Genomic DNA, 24,589 nt, shown 5'->3' with positions numbered 1-24,589 from the left:
CAATAAATGTTATCTTCTTTCTATATATGTTTGAGACAGGGTCTCACTCTGTAGCCCAGATTATCCTTGGATTTGTGATTCTCCTGTCTCAGCCTCCCCAGTGGCTGTGAGTACAAGCATGAGCTAGCACACTCAGCTCAGACTTGTAAGTGATCTCACAGACACTTGCCTACTGCTCCTAGGGTAGGGACAATATTCGCTTTGAGACAGATGGCCTCTCTTTTCCCTGTGTAGCTTAGAACTCTCTGGCTTTCACGTCTCTGCCATGCTTCTGTGACTTTGCAAACATGCTGGCCTCTCTCCTCTACTCAGTGATGACTTCAGTATGGGAGAGAGGCCTGAACACTTTTTTTGGCCTCCATGCTTCCTCGAGGCAATAGGTGACAAGAGATGTTTTTGGTGGTGGCAGTTTTGCTGTTGGTGGTGGTTTGGTTTGGTTTTGGTTTTTCTAGACAGGGTTTCTCTGTGTAGCTCTGGCTGTTCTGGGAGTCACTCCGTAGACCAGGCTAGCCTCGAAGTCAAGGAGATCCTCCTCTGCTGGGATGAAAGGTGTGCATCCCTACCATCAGGCAGCGGTTGGTGGCGGTGGTTTGATGGGTTCATTTTCAGACAGAATCTCTGGAAACCCAAACTGGTCTCAAACGGGATGTAGTGGCCAAGGATGACCTTGAATTTCTAATCCTCCTGCTTTTGTGGTGTTGGGTAACAAAGCCAGGAGATCCAGGATAGGCAAATGGTCTACCTACTGAGACATCTCAGCTCCTGAGTTTTGTGTTTAAACCCTTCTTTCTCCAGGCCATCATTGACCAAAAGACATACCTGTTTCCCTCTCCCACAGTGTCAGACGCAGGGTTGGGTATACAGCGGGTATGCACTTGCCTGCAGGGGTCACTGTTAGAGTGTGTGTGTGTGTGGGGGGGGGGGGGGATAGGACCTACAGGTGTCTCCCAGAAACCCAGGGCGCTGCCAGGCGGAGAGGCTACATGGGCTGAGGCGAGCGTTGTGTCCACGTTGCTAGCGGTTCCTGGCCGGTCAAGGTCAGTTCCAGGGCCCAGCGAGGGGCGGGGCTTAGGGCGGCGCCGCGGGCGGAGGACAGTGATGGGCACGCCCGGGTCAGGGCCTCGGTGGCGGAAGACGAGCGGACCGCGGCAGGTGAGGTCGCTGGGGCCCTTGTTCCCAGCCGTGACAGCGGGGACGGTAGGAAGACAACTGGAGCCGCGGCATTAGAAGGAGGAGGCCGTTGCCTAGGATACCCAGCGCCGCCGGTAGGACCGGGTTCTCCGGGATTCCCCGCCCCTAAATCCCGGCTAAGTCTGTCCCGGAACTTGGGGTCGTCCGGGAAGCGGGACGCGCAGGGGCGGCGGGGCAGGCGTGGCCCGGGTCTCGCGAGGGTCTCGGGCAGAAGGATTGCGGTGTCTGAGCACAGCCGGGGAGACGTGAGTGGGGTTGCCACAGTGCATTGGAGGGCCCGCTTCAACCCGCCCCCGCCCCGTGAGGTCGGGGTTCTTCCAAGACAAGACCAGCTTTGGCTGAATCCACGCGCTTATTTTCTCTCTCCCGGCATCCCGTTCCTTCCAAGACCAAACACTCAACACACCCCCATAGCCTCCCAAGATTTATTTGACCCTGGGATTTTAGGGGAGGGTGGGAGAGCGCAGCTGGCTCTTTAAGAGCTGAGACACCTGTGGGAGCACAGGGGCAGACAGTTTTCGGAGAAACTTCGCACCCAGCACCTATGCTCCAAGGCTGGCATCAGCCTCTGAGATGAGCCGGTGTCCGCGGCCAGCACACTCCAAGCGCTCAGCTACATTCGGAGGACACTGAACCTCAGCCACTGGCAGGCTGTTCCAGGACTATTCGCTCACTAGTGACGGAGCTGGGCCTGTCAAGTACTGTGCAGCCAGTGGGCCTTGTCTGGTGGTAGATGATGGTGCACATGCTGGCCGTGGGCAGGGATGGGCAGGTCTTTCGGGGTGGGGTTTGAGTACTGGAGTGTCTGTGATGCTGAAGTGAGCACGCTTGCCCCACAACTTTCCTCTTTTCATACGCTCAGTCAGTCCCGTTTAGAACTGGGTGTTTTTCAAGGGTACATTTTGGGGTTGCAATCCTCAGCAGCTGGCCCTACAGTGCTCACTCTCAGCCTGGTTCCTGGTGTCCGAAGAGGGGAGCCATCACCTCCCTTCCCCAGAGGAAGGGGGACCTCATCGCCTACTGAGTCACGCTTTAGCTTTCTGCTTCTTGGCCACTGTGGAGACGTTGCTACCCTGTGTGTCAGTGTTGAAATTTCTCTTCTGTATAAGCCAGGGTGACTCACAAGGCTGTGTGGTCCATTTGTCAGTTTTTGTGGAGCAAGACTTCGTGATAGTCTCACTTTGGCCTTGGTGCACAGGGCTCCTGTTGCGTGTTGGCTGAGGGTTGACCTCTTAACAGTGATGGCAGAAATGTGTTCCTGAAGGTCTCTTACCCTGGGATCAGGCTGTGTGATAGGCACAGTTGATAGGCAAGTGCAAATGTGAACCACGTGTGTGTGTGTGTGTGTGTGTGTGTGTGTGTGTATGTTTTGGGGGGATGGGGCAATGGTAAATTATTTAGGAGCTGCTGTACCATTAAGATTTTTGGGGGGAAGGGGGATGGACAGAGGGGATAGAGTCTCACCTTGGCAGCCTCAAACTTAATATGTATCCAAGGCTGGCTTTGAACTTACAAACTGCAGGACTCAAACCCAGGACTGTGCATTCTACGTAAGCAGTCTATAAACTGAACTACGATCCCAGAACTTAAGACTTTTTTTTTAAGGCAGTGGTTCTCATCCTGTGGGCCATGACCCCTTTGGGGGCCTGAAAGACTTTTTCACAGTGGTCGCCTGAAACAATTAGACAACACACATATTTATAGTACAGCTCATAACAGCAAAATTGCATTTATGAAGTGGCAAAGAAAATAATTTTATGGCGGGGTGGGGGAGTCACCTCACCATGAGGAACTGTATTAAAGGGTTGCAGCATTAGGAAAGTTGAGAACCACGGTTTTAAGCTAATCTTTCTGAACCCTGTAGATTTAGCTGAGGTTCTCTGTGCTTCCTTGCTGGGAGAGCCTGAGAAAGTTAAACCTGAGTTACTGTGACTCAGCAACATTCCCCATAGCCACAGACTAAACTTGGAAACACGTCCGCATAAAACCTTGTGCATAGATGTCCATCTGGGGTGGTACTGTGCACAGCTACCATGATGTGCAAACTAAAATGTTGGGCAGCCCACGAGAATTTGGTGTGAATTAGCCACGTGAAGGAGGAACACAGGCACCATACAAGTCAGGGAAAGGAACCACACACATGGGCTTGTATGTTGTATGATTCCACATGCACAGAACATGTAGGACAGGCAAATCTGTAGAGACGAGGAACATTAGCCACCAAAGGATTTCTGCAAGTCAGGGTCTCCACACATATTCCAGGCTGGCCTTCAACTCTGTCCTTCCACCTCAGTGTCCCCTGAGTGCTGGGTTTACAGGCATGTACCATCACACCCTGAAGAAAGTTTTCTGGACTCATAGTTGTGGTTATGCAATCTGGAAAGTTTAATAAAACCTGCCAATTTACACTTTAAATGGTGACTTGTATATGCGAGTTATATTTGATTAAAGAAATCATGGGTCTGGAAAGATGGCCTGCTGGTTAAGAGCACTGGTTGTTCTTCCAGAGGACCTGGGTTCAATTCCCAGCACCTACAGGACAACTCAGAACTGCCTGTAACTCCAGTTCCAGGGGATCTGGACTGCAGACACTGCATGCATATGCTGCACAGACATACATGCAGGTAAAACACCCACATGCATAATAAATAAAAAAAGATAAAAAAAGAGAAATCATATAGTAATAGACCTATCTCACTATTTTCTTTCTTTCTATTTTTCTTTTTTTTCTTTTGGTTGTTTGAGACAGACTTTCTCTGTATAGCCTTGTCTGTCCTTGGCTTGCTTTGTAGATCATGCTGGCCTTGAACTCACAGAGATCTGCCTGCCTCTGCCTTCCAAGTGCTGGGATTAATGGCTCATATCACCCACCACTCTGGTCTACTATTTTCCTTTTTGAGACAGAGTTTTACTCTGTAGCCCTGAAATTCATTATTTATTTAGTTAAGGTTAACCTTGAACAAATGTTGATCCTTCTGCCTCTGGCTTCTAAGTTCCGGTATACCATCCCTGCTAGCTCCCCTGTTTAACTTGTGTGTGTGTGTGTGTGTGTGTGTGTGTGTGTGATGAAGTTGACACTGGATATTCTTCCTTGCACTTATTTTATTTTTTGAAGCAATATCTCACATTGTAGCCCTAGCTAGTCCTAGCTAGTCTAGGACTCTCCATGTAGACCAGGCTGGCCTTGAACTCACCGAGATCTGCTTACCTCTGCCTTTAGGGTGCCCCCATGCCTGCTGTTCCCCTGTTTCATGAGATAAGGCCATCTCAGTGATTTGGCTGGGCCAGCTGACCTTCAGGGATCTGTTTGTCTGACCCAGTGCTGAAGTTACAAGTTCCACGGTGCCTAGGTTTTCTGTGGGTTCTCAGAATACAAACTCAGATCCCCACACCCGCATGGGAGACACTTTACCAGCTGAGCCATCTCCACAGGCCTGTCTCGCTCTTGAAGCTTAATTATTTTTGCAAACACAGCACATACTTGTTTTAGCAGTTCAAACAAGAGAAAGCTAAGAAAGGAAGTTGAAACCCTTTCTACTTCCCACTAGTAATGTCTTGGGTCAGGTCTGAAAACCTCACACCTATGAAACTCGAAGCTGCAGGGAAAAGACAGGGTCCACCAAGCGTTGCAGCAATCGCATGGGTGTGCATACACTGAGGTGCTGCACTGTGCTGCTTGTAAATGGGGTAAGGCTTTTTCATGCACAAGCCTTTCCTGGAAAAATGTTATTCACTCTTTAAAAATAAATTGTATTTTTAGGTTGTATGGGTGTGTGGGACTTTCTTTTGGAGTCTCCACCAATGGAGGTTCCTGTGGGTTAATGGAATCTTCCAGTGACTACAGCTGGCCAGCCTGGCTGCCATGTTAGAACACACAAGCATGCATACATTCATCCTAGGCATGCATTTGGGTCGGGCAGCTGGCACTGGAGGGCTACAGCCTAAGCCCTTGGTTTTACGAGGCTGGCCAAGTAGGTCATGGCCCAGCGAAGGGAAACCTGCCCCCTCCTCTCACTACCCGCCTCTGGGGAGGGGCAGGCAAGAATGGACAGAGAAGAGCCAAGGACAGTTAGTGTGTCCAAGTGTTGGGCAAGGAGCTGGAATGTTCTAGAGAGTTGCTGCCCTCTTATCCCCCAAGTGAGGGTGGCAGAGGTCAGTGGAGGAGAGAGAGCAGCAGGGAGTGAGAAAACAGCCTCCTCTCTCTTGGCATTGCTCTGAGGCCCTCAAGGCTGAGAGACCCAGAGCAGCAGTTTGGCCTCACTGGGGGCCATCTCAGTGGAGCATCACAAAGGACTGCCCTTTGGGGAAACAGGTAGGTGATGGGGGAGGAGCTGAAGTGTCTGGGGCTTAACTCCTTCCTTTGGCCAGCTCAGTAGACTCTGGCATCATCCGCTCCCAGAGAAGGAGTTCTCAGGAGAGGCAGGGGCAACAAGCCTGCCCCTGCCTCTCCTGAGAACTCCTTCTCTGGGAAGTGGACTCCGAGGTGAGCCTTCAAGGACAGGCTCAAACATCTGAACAGTTTCGTGAGGGAGTATGTGCCAGCCCATCTGGGACTGTGGCACTGCAGGGCCACCTACTATCTGACTGGTAAGTCGGTGGTAAGTCATCAGTGAGTAGGAGTTCAAGGCACGTGTGGCAGAAATGTGAAGAGCGCAGGCGTCACTAAGGGCCCACTCGGAGTCCACTTTCTTTTCTTTTTGCGTGAGTACATATGTGTGCATGCTCCTGGAAGCTGGGGGTTATTGGTGTAATCTCTTAGGAGGTGTCCACATTTGTTTTGAGACAGGGTGTCTCCTTTGGACCTGAGCCTCACCCTTCCACTAGGCTGGCTGGCTACAGGAATTCCCCTGTCTCCAGAACCGGTAGTACAAGTACACACTACCACACCAGGCTTTTTATGTAGGTGCTATGGATAGAGCTCAGGTCATCATGCTTGAACATCAGGCACTTTGGCCACTGAGCTGCCTCCCAATACTTCTTGTTTTTTTTTTTTTTTTTTTGAGACAGGGTTTCTCTGTGTAGCCCTTGTTGTTCTGGAGCTCACTCTGTAAACCACACTGGCCTGGAACTCACAGAGATCACCTGCCTCTGCCTCCCGAGTTCATGTGCCACCATCTAGATTAAAAAAAAAATAGCCTTTACATAGACCAGACTGACTTGAACTTCTGATCTCCCTGCCTACAATCCCAAGTGCAGACACTGTAAGCATGAACCACCGTGCCTAACTTACTCCTTTCTTATGGCCCCCAAGTGGTGCCCTGCCCTGAAGTCCACAGAGTAACTGGGCCTCTCTGGCTGCTTTCTGTAGCTTTTCAGTCCTTAGTATTTCCCTAGAAGTCCCTTCCTGTGACTTGGCCCATCCTGGAGGAGGTCTGAGTACTTTGGTGTGAGACAGTGCCACTCAGAAGCCCTTTTCCTGCTGTCTAGATCTCAGCGGCAGGGACTTGGCCCTCACATGGCTGAGAGGCTCTTTCCCCACTGGCCAGTGCTTTGACTGTCTCAAGGCTACAGGATATGTTCGTCTCTGGGTTTCATTTAGGCTGGAGACAAGGCCTGGGGCAGACTCCAGGATACTGAAGCAGCCCTGACAGCCTCATGCGGGTGCTGGGGGAGCCTGCGCAACTTACATCTGCCTTTACCGCTGAGCTCCGCGGTGCTGTGTCTGGCAACCTAGACTGCCGCTTTTCTCTGCCTCGGATGCCTCAATGTCCGGCTCTGGGCCAAAGGTTTTGGAATTTTAACTCTTAAGTTTCAACCAAGGCTTGCTCTCAGTTTGCTGGGAACTGGGTAGCCTGCCCCAGTCCAGGGATGAGGGCCAAGCTTAGGCCACACCCACCGTAGGCACACTCCTCAAGATGACTACTCTAGACTCTTCCCTCAGACTCTGGCAGGGCCTTGCTCTCCCCTCTCAACCCTCTTTTTTACTGCAGACAGTCATTGAGATTCTCCCAGCAGGCCTTTTCCCCGCTCCTGTGTGTTGGGTTATAACTGCTGGATGTTCCTGGGTGTGTGTGTGTGGGGGGGTGCTGCTTTGGAGTGACCTACTCCATCTCAGGCTCCTCCTCTCTACCCTACTGCCATCACCTCGGTCCTTGTCACATGATCTTAGTCTGCTTGTGGCCTTGTTACAGACTGCTGCAGACTCGATCATTTGTAATGAGCAGAAACTTACTGGCTCATGGTTCCGAAGGCTGAGACGTTTGAAGTTCAAGGTGCCAGGCTCCAAGGCTGCATCTTCCAGGCGGGGAGAGCAGAAGAGAACAAGTACTCGAGCTTGAAGCTTCGGGACCCCGCATTTTAAAACACATTTTTATGTATTTATTTTGTGTGTGTATGTATTTGTGTGTGTATGTTCATATGTGTGTGCATACATGTCTTATGTATATATGTGTCTACATATGTACATGCACACAACTTTCAAAAGTTGATTTTCATCATGAGAGAGCTGGGCATTGAACTCATGTTGGGAGGCTTGGTGGCAGACACCTTTACCAGCTGAGCCATCTCAGTGGCCCCTCAGCACCTTTCATAGTCAGCACAAATCCATTCATAGGTGGGACTTTCATGACCTAAACACCTCCATGAGGGCCACCTCTACATATTGGAGATTGCATTTCCAATGTGTGCCGTTGGGGGAATGTATTCAAGCCACAGTAACACCCAGTGTTTCAAGATGGTTATCATACAGTGTCATGGCTTCCTTCATGCTGGGGCTCACACTGGTGACCTAGGCTCCTAGCACAATGCCGTTGCAGTGTTTGTAACTTGGGAGTGAAAGGATTTTCCTTCAGATGTGGCCCCTTTGGCTGGGAGGTGGCAAGGCTACCGTTTCTTCTTCACTCACCTGCCCAGCTTCCTACCTGGCTTTTGTTACCCCGTCCTTTGATGTTCGAAACTCTGCTTTTTAATGCAGTATTTGTTTAAGTAATAACTACTGCTGTATGTGTACGGTATTGCTGGGGGCCGTGCACGTGCCACGGTGTGTGTGGGATCAGTGTTCTCCTTCCACTGGCTTATCGGGATTGAACTCAAGTCCCTAGACTTGCACACTTTCTGAGCCATCTTGCTGGTCTGAGCTCTGCTTCTGTAAGGCTAGCGGCCATACCTGTCTGTCTGACCACAGCACCTACATGAATGTGGGGTAGACATTGCTTCTACTTTGGAAATCTTTGATGACCTATATTTAGGAAAAACAAATTGAAGAAGAGTTTGGTAGTTATGACCATAGAGTATAGAGCAGCTCTGGGGAGGGTTCAGATGCCTCCAGAGAAGGAAGCAGGTGTTCTTGATGGGGTGAGAGCAGCCTGTTCCCACTTCTTATAATTTAACTTAATTCAGTGTCCACGGAGTTGGAATTTTGTAAATGAAAGACAAACCCTTGGGCTGGCGAGATGGCACAGAGGTTAAAGCACTTGCCACGCGAGTGTGATGACTGAATTTGGATCCGCAGCATCCAAGAAAGTGCCAAGTGGGCATGGCAGCGCACCGGCAATTCCCATGCCTAACAGGACAGAGAGGCAGAGGATCCTGTCCTGGCTACACTAGCCAAGTTGGTTATCTCTGGGTTCAACAAATACGGTGGAGAGTGGCCGAGGAAGACTCCTGATGCCACCGGTCTCCTGCCAGGGACACCCTTGCCCTCTCATTCCCCTGAGCCTGATGTAGTATCTTCTCCCAGCCCAGAAGTGCCGAGGTCAAGATGGGGTCCCAGGTCTCGGTGGATACAGGAGCGGTGCACGTGGTGATCGTGGGCGGGGGCTTTGGAGGGATAGCAGCCGCCAGCCAGTTGCAGACACTCAACATCCCCTTCATGCTGGTGGACATGAAGGACTCCTTCCACCACAATGTGGCAGCCCTCCGGGCCTCTGTGGAGAGTGGTGAGTTGCCCCTTTCCTAGTATGGTCTTGTTGTCATTAGTGGGTATGATGTCAGGGCTGGGGCCATTCTCTTCGTCTAGGGCGAGTTGCTCCAGGCATTGGATTCATTCCAGAGCAGCTCAAGCCGCTAGTCTTACGCAGCTCTGTAATGAGGCCTCAGAGTGAGAGCTTAGGTTCTTCTGAGAATCAGATGGGCATTTCAGGGCAGAGTGGACACCTGGGTATACCCACCGGCCTGGCTACGGCCAAGAGCACCCTTGTGGGTATGTGGCTTGGGAAACCTTCAACCCTGTTCTACCCCATGACATCATCTGTGTCTGTTCCCAGGGTTTGCCAAAAAGACATTCATTTCTTACTCAGTGACCTTCAAGGACAACTTCCGCCAGGGCAAAGTAATTGGCATAGACTTGAAGAACCGGACAGTGTTGCTACAGGGTGGTGAGGTGAGTGTGTGGCCGCTCTGGCGGGAGTGGGTCCTCTCCAGGCGCAAGAGGAGATGTCTGTGGGCCCCAAGCCCTGCTTGCTGCTTTGTGACACTTTCTTCATATTGGTCACAGCAGACACAAGAAGACAGTGGCTGGGGCTGCCTGGCTTGCTCCTACGTGCCAGGCACTGTCCCTTTCCATAAGGGTCATTCTCTCCCCTTTAGCATGCTAGAGGAAAGGTTCTAAAATACCTGAGAGAGGAATTGGGGGTGTGGCTCAGATGGTTCTTGCCAAGCACTCATGAGGCCCGAGCACTGTGTATGCCATGTGATTCCAGTTATATGGGAGCTGGAGGGAGGAGGACAGAAGTTCAAAGTCATGCTTAGCTACATAGCCTGGGCTATATAAGACCCTGTCTCAAAAATAGAAAGTCCAGAAGATTTCAGACTGGAAGGGTGAGTCCTGCTCATTGACTTTCTCTCCCTGAGCAGTTTCCTGTTCCGGGCTCCCTGCTATGACAGGGGCCTCTGTACCTCAATGCTGGCTGGTTATACACCCCCATGCTCTCCTGCTTCCTTAGGTATTTTTAAGCTTCTGGTACCTTATGCGACTCCCATCAGTGTGGTATTTTCTCCTTTTCTAACAGGGCGGCTCACAAGCCTCTTTTCTGCAATGCTTCCTGGCCACTGGTGTCCTGAGGTTGGAGGCAGAGGCCCAGCCCTCCTTTTTCGACTCCCTCTCATATTACTTTTTCTTATCCTCTACAGGCCTTGCCCTTCTCACATCTTATCCTGGCCACAGGCAGCACTGGGCCCTTCCCTGGCAAGTTTAATGAGGTGTCCTGCCAGCAGGCAGCCATCCAGGCTTACGAGGACATGGTGAAGCAGGTGTGCCATGCTGATGGGTGCAGGGCAGGATGGGCCACAACCGGGGCTGGAGTAGGGAGAATGTGGGGGGGGACCTCACAACTGCAGAAACAGACTTGGAGCAGCCAAGAGTTGCTACAGAGAGACTTTCCCAGAGGAGGCCTCAGACCTGAGTTCCTGTCCGTGTGGTACTGGCTGCGTCTCCAGCTTCTGTCACTTGTCACCTCTTCATATGTGCATGCCCACTTGCTTTATGCAGTAGAGCACACCCGGCCCCATGCTTCCATCTGGAGCCCCCAAATGGTCAGAGCCTGCCCTTCCTTGGCCAGGGCCTCCCTCCACACCCCAGAGGCCGGGCCACCATGCAGGCAGGTGGGTACGTTTCATGGTCCCTTCTGCAGATTCAGCGCTCACAGTTCATCGTGGTGGTGGGAGGCGGCTCGGCAGGAGTGGAAATGGCAGCAGAGATCAAAACCGAATACCCTGAGAAGGAGGTGAGGCAGCACCCCCTTGGCTGTGAACTCTCAGCAGGCAACTTCTTTGCTTTCTTTCTTTCTTTCTTTCTTTCTTTCTTTCTTTCTTTCTTTCTTTCTTTTAAATGTATGTATGCTTATACATTTATTTATTTAGTCTTTGTATGTGTGCATGTATGTATGCATGTGTGTGTACATGCACATGTGCCATGTTGTGAGTGTGGAAGTCAGAGGATGACCTGCAGAAGTTGGTTCTCCTTCCACCTTGTATACCCTGGGGAGTGAACTCCTGTTGTCATGCTTGGTGCCAAGCACCTTTACCCAACCACCCCAGCAACATCAGGACTTTGCTCAGGCCCTGGGCGGCTGGAGCTCCACTTGCGTAAGCACAGTGTGTTTTCCGTCTTGTCTAAAAAGCAATTTCCCCACACAGTGAGAAAGCCTCCTGCCTAGGCTCTTGGCTGTATGGGGCTCTGGATGTGGGGAGGGGAGGGTCAAGGAGACACCTCATAAACCCAGCCTCCCTCCTTTCCTGTAGAGTTAGGGCCTTTGGGATGAGACCTGGACGGTCTTTGATAACCTCTTTTTGATGAGGAGTTTTTTGGTATATGTGGTGGTTTGACCAGGAATGGCCCCCACAGATTCATGTGTTTGAATGCTTGGCTGTAGGGGGTGGCACTGTTAGGAGATGTGGCCTTGTTGGAGAGAGTATGTCACTGTGGGCTTTGAGGTCGCATATGCTCAAGCTCCGCCCAGTGTGACACAGTCTCCTTCTGCTGCCTGTGGACCAAGATCTCGAACTCTCAGCATCTCCTCCACTTCTGCCTGCATGCTGCCATGCTTCCTGCATGATGACAGCAGACCAAGCCTCTGAAACTGTAAGCCAACCTCAATGGAATGTTTTCTGTTATGAGAGTTGCCGTGGTCATGGTATCTCTTCACAGCAATAAAAGCCTTAAGTCGGTATGTTTTGTTGACAGCTCTTGCCTTGGACATCCACGTGTGGTCCATGTCCGTGGCATTGGGAGAACTGATCACACTGGGGAATTGCTGATTCTCAGTTCCTTCAACCCACAGGAGGTGGCAGCAGCCTGCCCTAGCTCTTAATGCTGGAGGGATAGGAACCTGGCTGGTGCCTTAGAGAGAGAAGGGTCTAAGCTCCCTGTGTGGTGAGGACGGAATGACAGTTGTAGTGATAGCTCTTTCTGGTACCTCCCGTGGGTCAGCCTTGGCTCATGTGAGTCAGCCTCTGTGAGCCACACAGGGCCTGTGAACAGCGCTCTTCTCCCTAGGGAGAGATGGTTGGCTTCAAAAAGGGAAATCAATCCGGGATAATTGAATTATATGTTTACTTTCTGACATATGGTTGGAAATTATGGTGACAGATGGGTGTAGTTAAAGTATTCATTTTGATTCATGAGCGTTGTGTAGGGAAACCCATCCTCTCCGGCTTATTTGCTTCTGTGATGAGAAGAGTGGGTTTCTTCCGACACTGGCTGGCCTCACTGACACTGGTGGGGTATCCCACGATGCAGTTCAACTCCAAAGCTGCCTGGAATGGTCACACATACTGCAGATCAAGCCCCACAAGGCTATAAATGGAGAGCTCCTCCCACCAGGCTTCACAGAGGCAAGAGTGGCTGACAGAACCCAGAGATACAGCTTCTTCCTGTCTCAGGGTTTTATTGCCGGGAAGAGACACCATGACCATGACAACTTTTTTTTTTTTTTTTAAGATTTATTTACTTTCATTTTATGCATGTGAGTGTTTTGCCTACATGTATGTCTGTGTACTCTGTGAACGAAGTGCCTGCGGAAGCCAGAGGAGGGTCCTGGGTCCCCTGGAATTGGAGTTACAGAGAGTTGTTAGTTGCCATGTGGGTGGTGGGGAATCAAACCCAGGTCCTCTAAAGGAACAACAAATGCTCTTAACCCCGGAGCCATCCTCTCCAGACCCGACTACAACAACTCTTATAAAGGAAAACATGTAATTGGGGCTGGCTCACAGTTCAGAGGCCTAGTGCATTATCACCCTGGCAGGAAGCCTGGTGGCACGCAGGCAGCATGGTGCTGGAGAGGAAGCCGAGAGGTCTACATCTGGATCCATAGACAGCAGGAAGAGACAGTGAGATGCACGAGGCCTGGCTTGAGGTTCTGAGATCTCAAGGCCTACCCCAACTCCATGACGAACTTCCTCCAACAATGCCACACTTATTCCCACAATGCCACACCTCTTCATAGTGCCATTTCCTGTGAGCCTACAGGGCCATTTTCATTCAGATTACCACACTTACCATTGCTGACTTACCTACTACAAAGGATGTTTGATTTTCATTTTTTTCAATTTATTTATTCTTTTTTCCATTTTTTAATTAAATTTTTATTTTTATCTTTTTTTAACTTTTTAATTGTTTAAATTATTTTTAATATTATTTACAGTTTATTTACTTTGTATCCCAGCTGTAGCCCACTCCTTCATTCCTCCCCAGTCCCACCCTTCCTCCCTCATCTCCTCCCTGTCCCTCTCTAAGTCCACTGATAGGGGAAGTTTTCCTCCCCTTCCATCTGACCCTAGCTTATCAGGTGTCTTCAGGACTAGCTGCAATGTCCTCTGTGGCCTAGCAAGGCTGCTCCTCCCACGGGGCAGGGGGAGGTCAAAGAGCCAGCCATTGAGTTCATGTCAGAGACAGTCCCTACAAAGGATGTTTTAAAGGACACAGATAGGGCTGGAGGGATAGCTCAATGGTTAAGAGCTCATCCTGCTGTTGCATAGTACCCAGGTTTGTTCTCAGCACCCATATCTGAGGTTCACACAGCCTGTAACTCCAGCTCCAGGTGATCTGATGCCCTCTTTTGGACTCAACAGACACTGCACTCATGTGCACATATCCACATACAGACACATATACACATAACTGAAACCTAATAAAGTAAGCATTTAAGGACATAGACAAATAGCCAGATAAAGAGGCCCCAAGCACAAGGGCTTCTTTCTCCCTGGGGTTGGGGTCAGCCACCTGGACATGTTCATGCATGTAGAGCTCTCCAAGCCCTGCAGGGGATTTTTGAAGGCTTCATTGTTGAGCCACATGGGCCTGGAACTCCATCTCTGCCTCCTGGTGGATTGGGGCAGGGCTGGGCGCTCCCATCATGGTTTGAGTTCAAGGCTATCGTCTCATCAGAATGAATGACGTGCCTGTCATCCAGGAAATTCCAAGGCCTTCAGCAGGTTTATCACTCAGAGAATTACAAAGATCTCCAAAGCTCTGGGTTAGCAATTGGAACCAAATATCAAAACAAGTGATGCTTCCAGCACTAGAAGGGCCTGAGAGCCCTGCGTCAGCAATGAGGGACAGGCTGGCTTATTCTTGTCATGTCACAGGGGTAAAGACTGTGTGCAGCAGTACATTTTAGCTTACTCAGTATAAGATCTCTGTGGGTTCAAGGCCAGCCTGGTCTATATAGCAAGTTCTAGGACAACTAGGGCTACCTAGAGCAGCCCTTTAATACAGTTCTTCATGTTGAGGTATCCCCTAGTCGTAAAATTATTTTCATTGCTACTTCATAACTGTAATTTTGCTGCTGTTGTGAATTGTAATGTAAACAAATACATCTGGTATTTCTGATACCAGATGTAGCTCAGGACAAATAAATGCTATTTACTGGATGACTTAGGGGCTTCTGAAGGTTTTTAGACGACCCCTGTGCGGGGGTTGTTCATCCCCACAAAGGGGTTGTAACCCACAGGTTGAAAACGGCTGACATAGAGAGATCCTGTCTCACAAAAGCAAAATAATTTTAAAGTTTTATTTGGCTGGGTTTTATTTAGTGCCTAGGCAAAGATAGGTAGATCTCTGTGAATTTGAGGCTAGCCCGGTCTACCAAACAAGTTTCAGGATAGTCAGGGCTACACAGAGAAACCCTGTCTTGAGGAAACCAAAACAACAAACAAACAAAGAAAGAAAACAACAACAAAACCCGAAAAGGTTTATGTGTGTGTGTGTTTGCATGATATGCCACACTCTGTGAGAGAAGGTCAAGGGACAGTTGTAGGAGTTGGTTTTTTCCTTCTACCATGTGGGTCAGGCTCTCAGGCTTGGCAGCCATTATCTTACCTGTGAGCCTTCTTTAACATATTTCCTTGTCTGCCATAGTGAGTCTCAGGGAGATGTCCGACCCAAGTATCAGAGATGGGATTTCAACCCAGCCAAGTTCCCTTCCTTCTGTCCTTTCATGCTTTCCTTTCTTCCTTCTGCACTCTTCCCTCTAAGACTTTGTATGTGCCAGGCAAGCATTCTGCCTCTAAGCTATATCTCCAGTTCAAGACAGGGTTTCTCTGTGTAGCCCTGGCTATCCTGGAACTCACTCTGTAGACCAGGCTGGCCTCAAACTCACAAAGATCTACCTGCCTCTGCCTCCTGAGTGCTGAGATTAAAGGCATGTGCCACCACCGCCTGGCCTCCTTTTACTTTTTGAGACAGGATCTGACTCAGTGCTTAGTCGGTCTGGAAATCACTCTGTAGCTCAGGCTGGCCTAGAACCTAAGATCCTCTATCTCAGCATCCATAGTAGCTGAGATTACACGCTATGCCATTAGGCCCGAGAGCAGTCTGATTTCAAAGTCTTTATTTGCCAGTGGTCACAGTCTGCGTCTGTGTCTTCATGCTGTCACAGCAACTGGACATGCCCATGAGTCCAACTTTGGTCCTAGTGTTAGAACCAGGTGATGGCGGCACATCCCTTTAATCCCAGCGGAGGCAGGCAGACATCTGAGTGTAATGCCGGCCTGGTCTACAGACTGAGTCAGGGCTACACAGAGAAACCTTGTCTCGAAAAACTAAAATAAATAAATACAAAGATCGAACTAGTGTTGGTGTTACTGTCAGCCTGGTATTTAGGTTGCACTGCCAGCAGCTTACACGGTGATCGTACAATTGCATATCCTGAAGGAACTGTCCGTTTGCCTTAGTGAGGTGTGGGCTTGTGCAGTGGGACGTGGGTGGTCCTATGGTTCAGGGAAACTGAGTACTGAGTGCCGAGAGGTGGGCTGGGGCCCCAAGCACTGCAGAGTTTACTGATGCCCAGTTTCCTCAGCATTGTATGGGAAGTAGGGGAGGAGACTTGGGGCTTCTCTCTTAATGCCTGTGGTGTTGTTTTGTTTTGTTTTGTTTGTCCCAGGTCACTCTCATCCACTCCAGAGTACCCCTGGCTGACAAGGAGCTCCTGCCATGTGTGCGGCAGGAAGTGAAGGAGATCCTTCTCCGGAAGGGTGTGCAGCTGCTACTGAGTATGTTGTGGCTTCACCCTTCCTGCTCTGCCCCACTCCCTGTGTCCCGCCCCCTTGCCACCCTGCTGCACCTGTTTATTTACTGCCCAGAGTCCCAGCCATGGCCACCCAGTACATCCTCACAGGCTCCCTGTATCTGGAAAGTAAGAGGGAGTCTCAAACATCAAAGTTGGCTTCAATTGTGTCCATCTGGAGGTCAAAGGCACAGCGAGTGTGTGTGTGTGTGTGTGTGTGTGTGTGTGTGCGCGTGCGCGCACTTGGACGCACACACACGTGCAGCAGCAGTGCCCAGCTTTAGCTCAGGACAAATAAATGCTATTTACTGGATGACTTAGGGGCTTCTGAAGGATCTGCACTACACTTTGAGTTGTGATGTCTATGTGAATGAGGGGACAATTTGAGGTGTCAAGTGTAGCTTTCTTTTTTCGTCCTTTTTTCTTTTTTTTTGAGGCATGGTTTCTCTGTGTAGCCCTGTAACTCACCCTCTAGACCTGGCCTTGAACTCAGAGATCTACCTGCCTCTGCCTCCCATGTGCTGAGTTTCTTTCTTTTTTAAAAAAGATTTATTTATTTATTTATTTATTTATTTATTTATTATTTTTAAAGTGTTCTGCCTGCACGTACACCTGCATACCAGTAGAGGGCACCAGATCTCATTACAGATGGTTGTGAGCCCCCATATGGTTGCTTGGAATTGAACTCAGGACCTTTGGAAGAACAGCCAGTGCTCTTAACCTCTGAGCCATCTCTCCAGCCCCCATCCTGCTTTCTGAGTGTAGCTTTTTGATTAGAGAAGGAAGGAAAAAAAAATATCCCAAGATTTGGAGTGGGATGACACCGGCTGTCACCTCCCTGTTCTGTGCAGAAAGGCGTGAGGCAGTCACTGTGAAAGCTCCTCTTAGCTGTCCCAGCCTCCATTGGTGACTGGTTATGGAGGACTGAAAACACTTTGCTTTCAGACAGGTTTCCACATTTTCTCTGCCTTTTGCCACCCACCCACCCACCCACCCAATCTATCCATCCCTCCATCCGTTCTTTAAAACAATATTTATGTCTGTGGTTGTTTAGCTGTGTATCGTGTGTGTTCCCCGTGTCTATGGAGGCCAGAGGATGGTATCAGACCCCCTTGAACAGGAGTTACAGAAGGATTTTTAGTTTTTAGTTGGATGGTGCGAATCAACTCTGGGTTCTCTGGAACAGTACCAGTGTTCTCAATCACTGAGCCCTCTCTCTGCCCCCCTTTTTAATATAACTTTTTATTTATTACAATTAATTCACTTTGTATTCCAGCTGTAGCATGCACCCTTGTCTCCTTCCAATCCTGCCCTCCCTCTCTCTCTTATCTCCTCCCATTCCCCTTCCCCAGTCCACTGATGGGGGAGGACCTCCTTCCCTTCCCTCTGATCCTAGCCTATCAGATCTCATCAGGAGTGGCTGCATTGTCTTCCTCTGTGGCCTGGTAAGGCTGCCCCCCACCTCAGGGGAGGTGATCAAAGAGCCAGCCACTGAGTTCATGTCACGGACATCCCCTGTTCCCCTTACTAGGAGCTCATTTGGATACTGAGCTGTCATGGGCTACATCTGTGCAGGGGTTCTAGGTTATCTTTATTTGTGGTCCTTCGTTGGAGTATCAGTCTCAGAAAAGACCCCTGGGCCCAGATTTTTTGGTTCTGTTGTTCTCCTGTGGAGCTCCAGACCCTTCCAGGTCTTTCTATCACCCTGCACTCTGCCCAAAGTTTGGCTATGAGTCTTAGCATCCGCTTTCTATCCTGCTGGGTGGAGTCTTTCAGAGTTCCTCTGTGGTAGGTTCCTGTCTTGTTCCTTGTTTTCACCTTCTTCTGATGTCTATCTCGTTTTCCTTTCTGAATGAGGATTGAGCATCTTACCCAGGGTCCTCCTTCTTGCTTAGCTTCTTTAGGTGTATAGATTTTAGTATGATTATCCTATATTATATGTCTAATATCCACTTATAAATGAGTATATACCATGTGTGTCTTTCTGCTTCTGGAATACCTCACTCAGGATGATCTTTTCTAGTTCCCACCATTTGCCTGCCCCCCCCCCTTTTAATTTTAAGATTATCTCCTATAGACCAGGCTAGCCTTAAACTCTGTAGCCAAGGAGGGCTTTGAACGTCTAATCCTCTCGCACTGGTATATGCTCAATGCTTAGTTTATGAGGTGCTAGGTACAGAACATGGGGTTTCTGCATTCTTTGCAAGTACCCTACTGACCTCTGCATGTTCTGCAAGTAAGCGACTGACAGTCCTTTTTCTGCTTTCTGGTCTGTGTTGCACTGGGAGGCCTTTTGCTTAGACAGCTTTTGATGGGCAAGCTGCCATTCAGAGAAGGAAGGGGCCTCCCGTTGTAGTGTTTCCTGGAACATGGAAGCTGGGCTTTGCTTTCCTCCAGCAGCTTCCTGGAACTTTCCTCCCGGATAGATCCATTGGGGACAGATGTCCACATTCTGCTGCTTGTCCACATTCTGCAGCTTGGGGCTGGGCCAGGAGAGTGGACTGAGGGAGAGCCTCGAGGTGATCGCTTTCCCCTTGGTGTGCACCCGGCTTCTGCCAGTTCCCTGTCATGAACTCCACAGGTGAGCGGGTGAGCAACCTGGAGGAACTGCCTCTGAATGAGTACCGGGAGTACATCAAGGTGGAGACGGACAAGGGCACAGAGGTGGCTACCAACCTGGTGATCCTGTGCAACGGAATCAAGATCAACAGCTCTGCCTACCGTGCTGCATTCGGTGAGCGAGTGGCCCAGCAGCCGTTGCTCCCTAGCTGCCTTTTCTCTCTCTGGCATTCGGAGACACCTCACAACGCTTGCCCCCAGAACCAGCAACTCGAACCAGCACCCTGTGTCTCCTCCTCTTATCCCAGAAGCTCATTAGATCTTGAATTTAAATTCAGGTGAACATCCTCCCTCCCCTCCTCCAACAACCCCCCACCTACCCCCCCACAACTTGGAGGCCAGAATCTTCCAAAGTGAGAGCTTCCCTCTTGTGGTGAGAGATGGGAACAGGCTTCAGAGAGCTGGGGCTGGAATGGCCTCTTTTTCTGTTGCAGTCCATGAGGAAGCTAAGGAATTCCCAGGTCAGGCTTTTCTCCATCCATACGTTCCCTGACTCTCCAAACCCAGATACAAGCATTTGCCTACTTCAAGTTCAAATGTCCACTTGGGGGAGTCGGGACCTTAACATGGCCTCATCCCTTTAAGCTCAGTGTTTAGATACCCGAGGGCTAGACCGTGGCCTGATGCATGTCTAAGCATCTGCATGTGAGAGTGAGGCCCAGTGGCCAAGCGCCATGGTTGCCCTGCATCCCCCAGTACCTGTGTTCACGGCTGAGCACCCTTTTCTGATGAGTCTCTGCCAGGTCCATCAGAAAGTTAGTTTTCAATCTGGAAGGAAGCCAGTCCACAGGGCTCAGTGGGCAGAGAACCCAAAGTTTAACATGTCATTATTCTAAAGCACTTTCCAAGATAAGTTCTTTTAAAATCCCTTAAGGGAAACTGTTTATATAGGAAAGGCCAGCACCTATTTTTAAATTCTGTTGTATGTTCCAAAGGCAGTTAAAGACTGGGAAGCCAGAGGACTTGGCAGAGAGCGCTTTGTGTTCTGGATGAGGCTTTCCAGTGCTCCACCTCTGCTCTTGTGGGTCGGGCTTGCCTTGGCAGGAAGAGTCTTAGGTGGGGACTTCAGGCAGAATGACAGCAGACGGGAATGTCACTTCTTAGCACACATCTCCGAAGTGGCTGGACCCACACCCTGGCTTGTCCTTCTGTTCCGGACGCCACTTAACATGGTGTCATCTCGCCCAGCAGAGAGTAGACTGGCCAGCAATGGCGCTCTGAAAGTGAACGAGTTCCTCCAGGTGGAAGGGTACAGCAATATTTATGCCATTGGTGACTGTGCCGATATCAAGGAGCCCAAGATGGCCTATCACGCTGGCCTGCATGCCAACGTTGTCGTGGCCAACATTGTCAACTCCATGAAGCAGAGGCCACTCAAAGCCTACAAGCCAGGTAAGGAAAGCTTATGTCGTTTACAGTTGTTGAAGCTTGGGATTGGACTCTCGGGAGGCTTTGGGGCCTGGGAGATGAATGAGCACTAGACTTCAGGCCTCAGCACAAAATCTCTTTAAAACCAACCATGTCTGGGGCTGTAGCTCAGAGGTAGAATTCTTGCCTGGCACACTGAGGCCCCTGCTTTCCTCTCCGGCATTGCTAACACAAGGGGCTGGGGAGATGGCTCGGTCAGTAAAGTCCTTCCAAGGAGGACCCTAGTTTTATGCCTAGAACACATGTTAAATAACAACAACAACAACAAAAACCTAGGCAGTGGTGGCACATGCCTTTAATTCCAGCTCTGGAGGCAGAGGCAGGAGGATCTCCAAGTTCGAGACCAGCCTGGCCTACAGAGTGAGTTTCAGAATAGCCAAGGCTACACAGAGAAACACTGTTTTGAAAAACCAAACCAACCAAACAAACAAAAACAAAACAAAACAACCCAATGCCATCTGTCCCACCCCTACAAAAACAACAAACATAAAAACAAAACCAAACAAACAGAAAACCGAGCCTGGGCCTTGTGGTCTGTAAAAGATCCAGTCTTTTAAAAAATGTGTATGTTGCAAGAAGAATGACAGCCCAGGTTGTCCCCCAGCCCCACCAGACATCTGTCGCCTGCTGGAGACTGAAGGTGTCAGGGCTGCAGTCCCTTGAGCCTCATCTCACTTTGTTCATCTCCCTCCCAGGTGCACTGACATTCCTCCTGTCCATGGGCAGAAATGATGGCGTGGGTCAGATCAGTGGCTTCTACGTAGGCCGCCTCATGGTGCGACTGGCCAAGAGCAGGGACCTTTTCATCTCCACAAGCTGGAAAACCATGCGTCAGTCTCCTCCGTGACAGGGAGGCTGCATGGGAGTCTAGGTACTGCTTGGAGGGGTACCTAGACAGACTGCTTGACAAAGGACACCCTCCTCACAGGTGCCTCGGGCAGAGCTCTTTGTCTAAATCATGGTGTCAGTCATGTTCTGGCTGCTAATACAACTTGTGTAAAGCCCGAAATGAGAAACAGAGAGTAAATGGGGAAGGCATTAAAAAAGAAAAGAAAAAAAAAAGCTTAGAAGGTTCGTTCTGAGTTTGGGAAGGCCTGCCTGCAGCCGTGCTAGCTGAAGGGCCTTGGGGAAGCAGAGGCAGCTTCCCGTACCGTAGGCTTCTGTCTGTGTGTGCACATAAATGCTTAGGGCTTTGGGAGTACTTTACAGCCCTTGTTGGGAAGAGCTGGGCTCCTCTGGCTGGCATCTTGTCTATAGGATAGTAAAGAGAGCCCATAGCAAGATGCTAAGGAAGGGGTGCAGGGGTGGGGAGATGGCCTGCACCTTGAGCCCTGAGCTTCTCCTCATATGAGTGGGGAAGCTCGCATATCCCACAATAAGTAGGTTACTAATAGGAGTCTCATTTTATTCTCCCTAACTTATGCTTATGGTTAGTGTCTGCACTCTGCTCTTTATCACCCATCTTCCTCCTCCTCTCCCTTCTTTCTTCTACCTCACCAACACTCTCTCTCTCTCTCTCTCCTCTTCCTAGACATTGTCTATCTACATTATTGAGATTGGCCTTGAACTCCTGAACTCAAGTAATGCTCCTGCCTCAGCTTTTCTAGTACCTTGGGACGCTCTTTAACCTTCATGAATCTTTATCTCCATATTCGATTGACTGTAGGTCATAGGTACATTTACAAAGAGTCAGACAAAATTCTTTTTTAGTTGCTGGAATTTCTTCCCAGTGGGGAGATGTAAGCAACATTTGCCCCTTCTCCTAAGGTCTCAATGACAAACTGAGGCAGAGTTCTGTCAACCTACTCCTTGGAACCCATGAGTTTATTGGATTTCCTTACGTAGTATTGATGAGGGCTGTGCTTCTCCCACAACCCGCCAAACTGGGAAGCTTTAACCAGCAGGGGTGAGGGCTTCATTGATAGCAGGCAGCAGTATGGAGCGCCTCTCCTAGCCCTCCCTGGCCTGTGTGCCCTAGCCCCTCCTGAGGCTACACGCAGTGCAATTAAGGCAGAGTTGATACAAGTGGTAGGCCGCTGCTGGATACACAGGGGAGGGTCTCCTGGTCCTCCCCACCACCCCACGAGCTGATAAAAAGTCAACAAGGGCAGTTGGGACAATCCTTTAAAAATGGGCAGCAGCTGAATTCCCCAGAATGGTGGTTGCTTGGCTGTGAGGACCGTCACTCAGACACCGTTCCAGCAGAGTGAGGTGTACACTCTGCTAGAATGAGGTTTGCCACCGCTGCAGAATCCTAGAATCCTAGGATGGGGACCTGTGACTGGGGGAGGGTCCTGGCTTCTTGCTCTTCAGAGTTCAGAGGGGCATCTGTGAATGATTCCTAGTGATTTCGAGGTTACCAACAGGCTGCTGCTGGGGGTTGGAGCCATGCTGCTGATTTTCTGCCAGCTCCTGTCACTTGGGCCCTCCCTGGCCATCATGTCTGCTATAGACTGCTAACATATATGAATGACTTCGCTATCCATGTGAGCTTGTCCAGCAGGGAGGAGTCCTTGTGCGTGGCCTAAGCTGAATGTCTATGGCAGACGAGACTTCAGTGGATTCAGACATGCCTCTCCAAACCCTGCCTCTTTCCGCTTGTTTTTGGCCTTGGCCTCTGGTTAAAGGAAGTTGAGTCCATGTTATACCAGCCTCTCTGGTGCTTCCAGCCCATCCCCATTTGGGCTGTGGCTAAGATCTGTTACACAGTTGAGACTTGAGTCTCTCTCCCAGATACTGAAGAGCCATCGGCAGCTTTGTCCTGGCTCTGCTGTTGTGGACACGAGCCAGCAGGCTCACCGTCTGTGGGCACAGGATCAACTATCTGCAGAAAGCTGCCATGCTGCTGTCTGACTTTACAGACCATGGTGAGACTCATCAGTGACAGGACTTGTGCTGTTTCTTTACAACACTCTGGAAGAATCTACCTGTGGGACACAGTTTCCCAAGAGGAAGAAATATTGCAATAAAGGGATATGTTATAAGAAAGACACTGGCTCTTTTATTTTTTCTTTCATTTTTCTTTTTCTTTAAAAAACAAAACCGAACAAACAAAAAAAATCCCAAAGCAAAACCCTTTTAGGTGTAATTACAAATATTTTAAGGGTCAGAGACGGGACCCTAGAACAGAAAAGCACCCCAAGATGTCTTTCCCATCTTCTCTCCACTGAGGGGGACAGCCAGTATACCCAAGTTTGGCTGTCACATCCTCTTCACTTGGAAAAAGGAGGAACCAAAGCCTTAAGAACTTTGAAAGGATTTGTGTGTGTATGTGTGTGTGTGTGTGTGTGTGTGTGTGTAAAGAGAGAGAGAGAGAGAGAGAGAGAATAAAAGTCAATGCTATAAATCTAAACAAGGTCTATTTTTATGTTTGTTTGTTTTTTTAAAAAAAGTTCTAAAACAACAGGAAGAAAACACATGGAAAGAAACCCCTGGTGGAGACCTGGCCAAGTGCGGAAGTGGCCCTTTGTAAAGAGAATATAAAATGCACTGGGCCTCTTCCCCAGGCAGGCAGGACCTGTTCCGCTGCTCAGACACCCTCTCAGCCGCCCTCTGCTCCCCTGTCATGTCACCCTTCCTCAATCCTTTGAAAAATAACCCCCCTGCTCTCGTGACGTGACATTGGTCCTCCTCTGTCCCCGCCAGAGAGCTACTTGGTGTCCAGTTTGGCCATCTCCTGCACATAGATGCCGATGCTCTCGCTGTCAAAGAGCAGGAAGTACACATTCTTCAGAGAGGATGCGCTCGAGTCGTCGAAGTGGGCCGAGATGGCCTTGAGGGTCACCTGGGCGGCCGTCTGTTTGGGAAAGCAGTTCCTGTGGCCAAGCAAAAGAAGAGCCTACGTCATTTTGTTCCATGTGCCCACTGCTGTAATTCTCTCCTAGTCTGGGGAGAGGGACATGGGTTTCTTTTTGGTTTTCTTCTGACAGCATCTCACTATGTAATCATGGCTAACCTGGGCCTCACTGTGTAGACCAGGCTGGCCAGGAACTCAGAGCTCTGCTTGCCTCTGCCTTCCAGAGTACAGGGATTAAAAGCATGTGTCACCATACCCAGTTTTTCCTATTCTGGCCCTGGACTCTTGTTTGTATAGTATGGGACTCAACAGGTACAAGGCCAGTCCATAAATCATCTTTTCTGGCACTAGTCAAGGGAAAGATGTGAGTAGATGGAGAAGTCACCATTGACCCAGATGTGAGTTCAGCCACGGTCACAGAGCTGGTATGTAAAGGATGTCCCAAATTTGAACGTGTCAGCTGACTCAAAGAGCTTCACTTTGTAAATTCAACCGATTCCACATTTATATGACCATGTCTTCAAAAAGCAAACTTTTTTTTTTTAAGCTCCTTCAACATCAGTTTACATGCTGTCCAACAAGGGCCTTTCAGAATTGCCGGGGCTGAGATTTG

The 24,589-nt window shown here is 49.7% G+C and overlaps 2 protein-coding genes across 8 annotated transcripts in view; one reads left to right on the top strand and one right to left on the bottom strand.

Annotated features, from left to right (window-relative positions):
- The first annotated feature begins 1,016 nt into the window (after positions 1-1,016).
- Aifm2 (apoptosis inducing factor mitochondria associated 2) lies at positions 1,017-23,168 on the top strand. Of its 7 annotated transcripts, XM_021649393.2 has the most exons (10): positions 1,102-1,265; positions 7,323-7,455; positions 8,870-9,068; positions 9,396-9,511; positions 10,261-10,380; positions 10,761-10,853; positions 16,011-16,119; positions 18,715-18,867; positions 19,941-20,144; positions 20,876-23,168. In XM_021649393.2, the coding sequence occupies exons 3-10, from the start codon at positions 8,891-8,893 to the stop codon at positions 21,025-21,027; spliced, it is 1,125 nt and encodes a 374-aa protein (XP_021505068.1). In that variant the 5' UTR covers positions 1,102-1,265; positions 7,323-7,455; positions 8,870-8,890; the 3' UTR covers positions 21,028-23,168. The 7 variants fall into 7 exon arrangements, with proteins under 7 accessions (XP_021505074.1, XP_021505071.2, XP_060225458.1 ...); XM_021649399.2 differs by lacking the exons at positions 1,102-1,265; positions 7,323-7,455 and adding an exon at positions 1,017-1,037; XM_021649396.2 differs by lacking the exon at positions 7,323-7,455 and having other exon boundaries at positions 1,094-1,152.
- Positions 21,688-24,589, bottom strand: part of LOC110555902 (core histone macro-H2A.2) — a 41,432-nt gene continuing 38,530 nt past the window's right edge. The window contains exon 9 of the mRNA XM_021649391.2: positions 21,688-23,995. Coding sequence (XP_021505066.1) covers positions 23,830-23,995 — 166 coding nt within the window. The 3' untranslated portion in view covers positions 21,688-23,829. The remainder of the gene's footprint in view (positions 23,996-24,589) is intronic.

Source organism: Meriones unguiculatus, chromosome 16, assembly GCF_030254825.1.
Source record: "Meriones unguiculatus strain TT.TT164.6M chromosome 16, Bangor_MerUng_6.1, whole genome shotgun sequence".
Lineage (NCBI taxonomy): Eukaryota > Metazoa > Chordata > Mammalia > Rodentia > Muridae > Meriones > Meriones unguiculatus.
This window is presented reverse-complemented; position numbering and strand designations above follow the sequence as displayed.

Coding starts and splice junctions, on each gene's coding strand:
- Aifm2 (XM_021649396.2), top strand. CDS start 1,099: ATGGGCACGCCCGGGTCAGGGCCTCGGTGGCGGAAGACGAGCGGACCG. Junction 9,069..9,395: donor CCGGGCCTCTGTGGAGAGTG/GTGAGTTGCCCC, acceptor GTCTGTTCCCAG/GGTTTGCCAAAAAGACATTC. Junction 16,120..18,714: donor GGGTGTGCAGCTGCTACTGA/GTATGTTGTGGC, acceptor TGAACTCCACAG/GTGAGCGGGTGAGCAACCTG.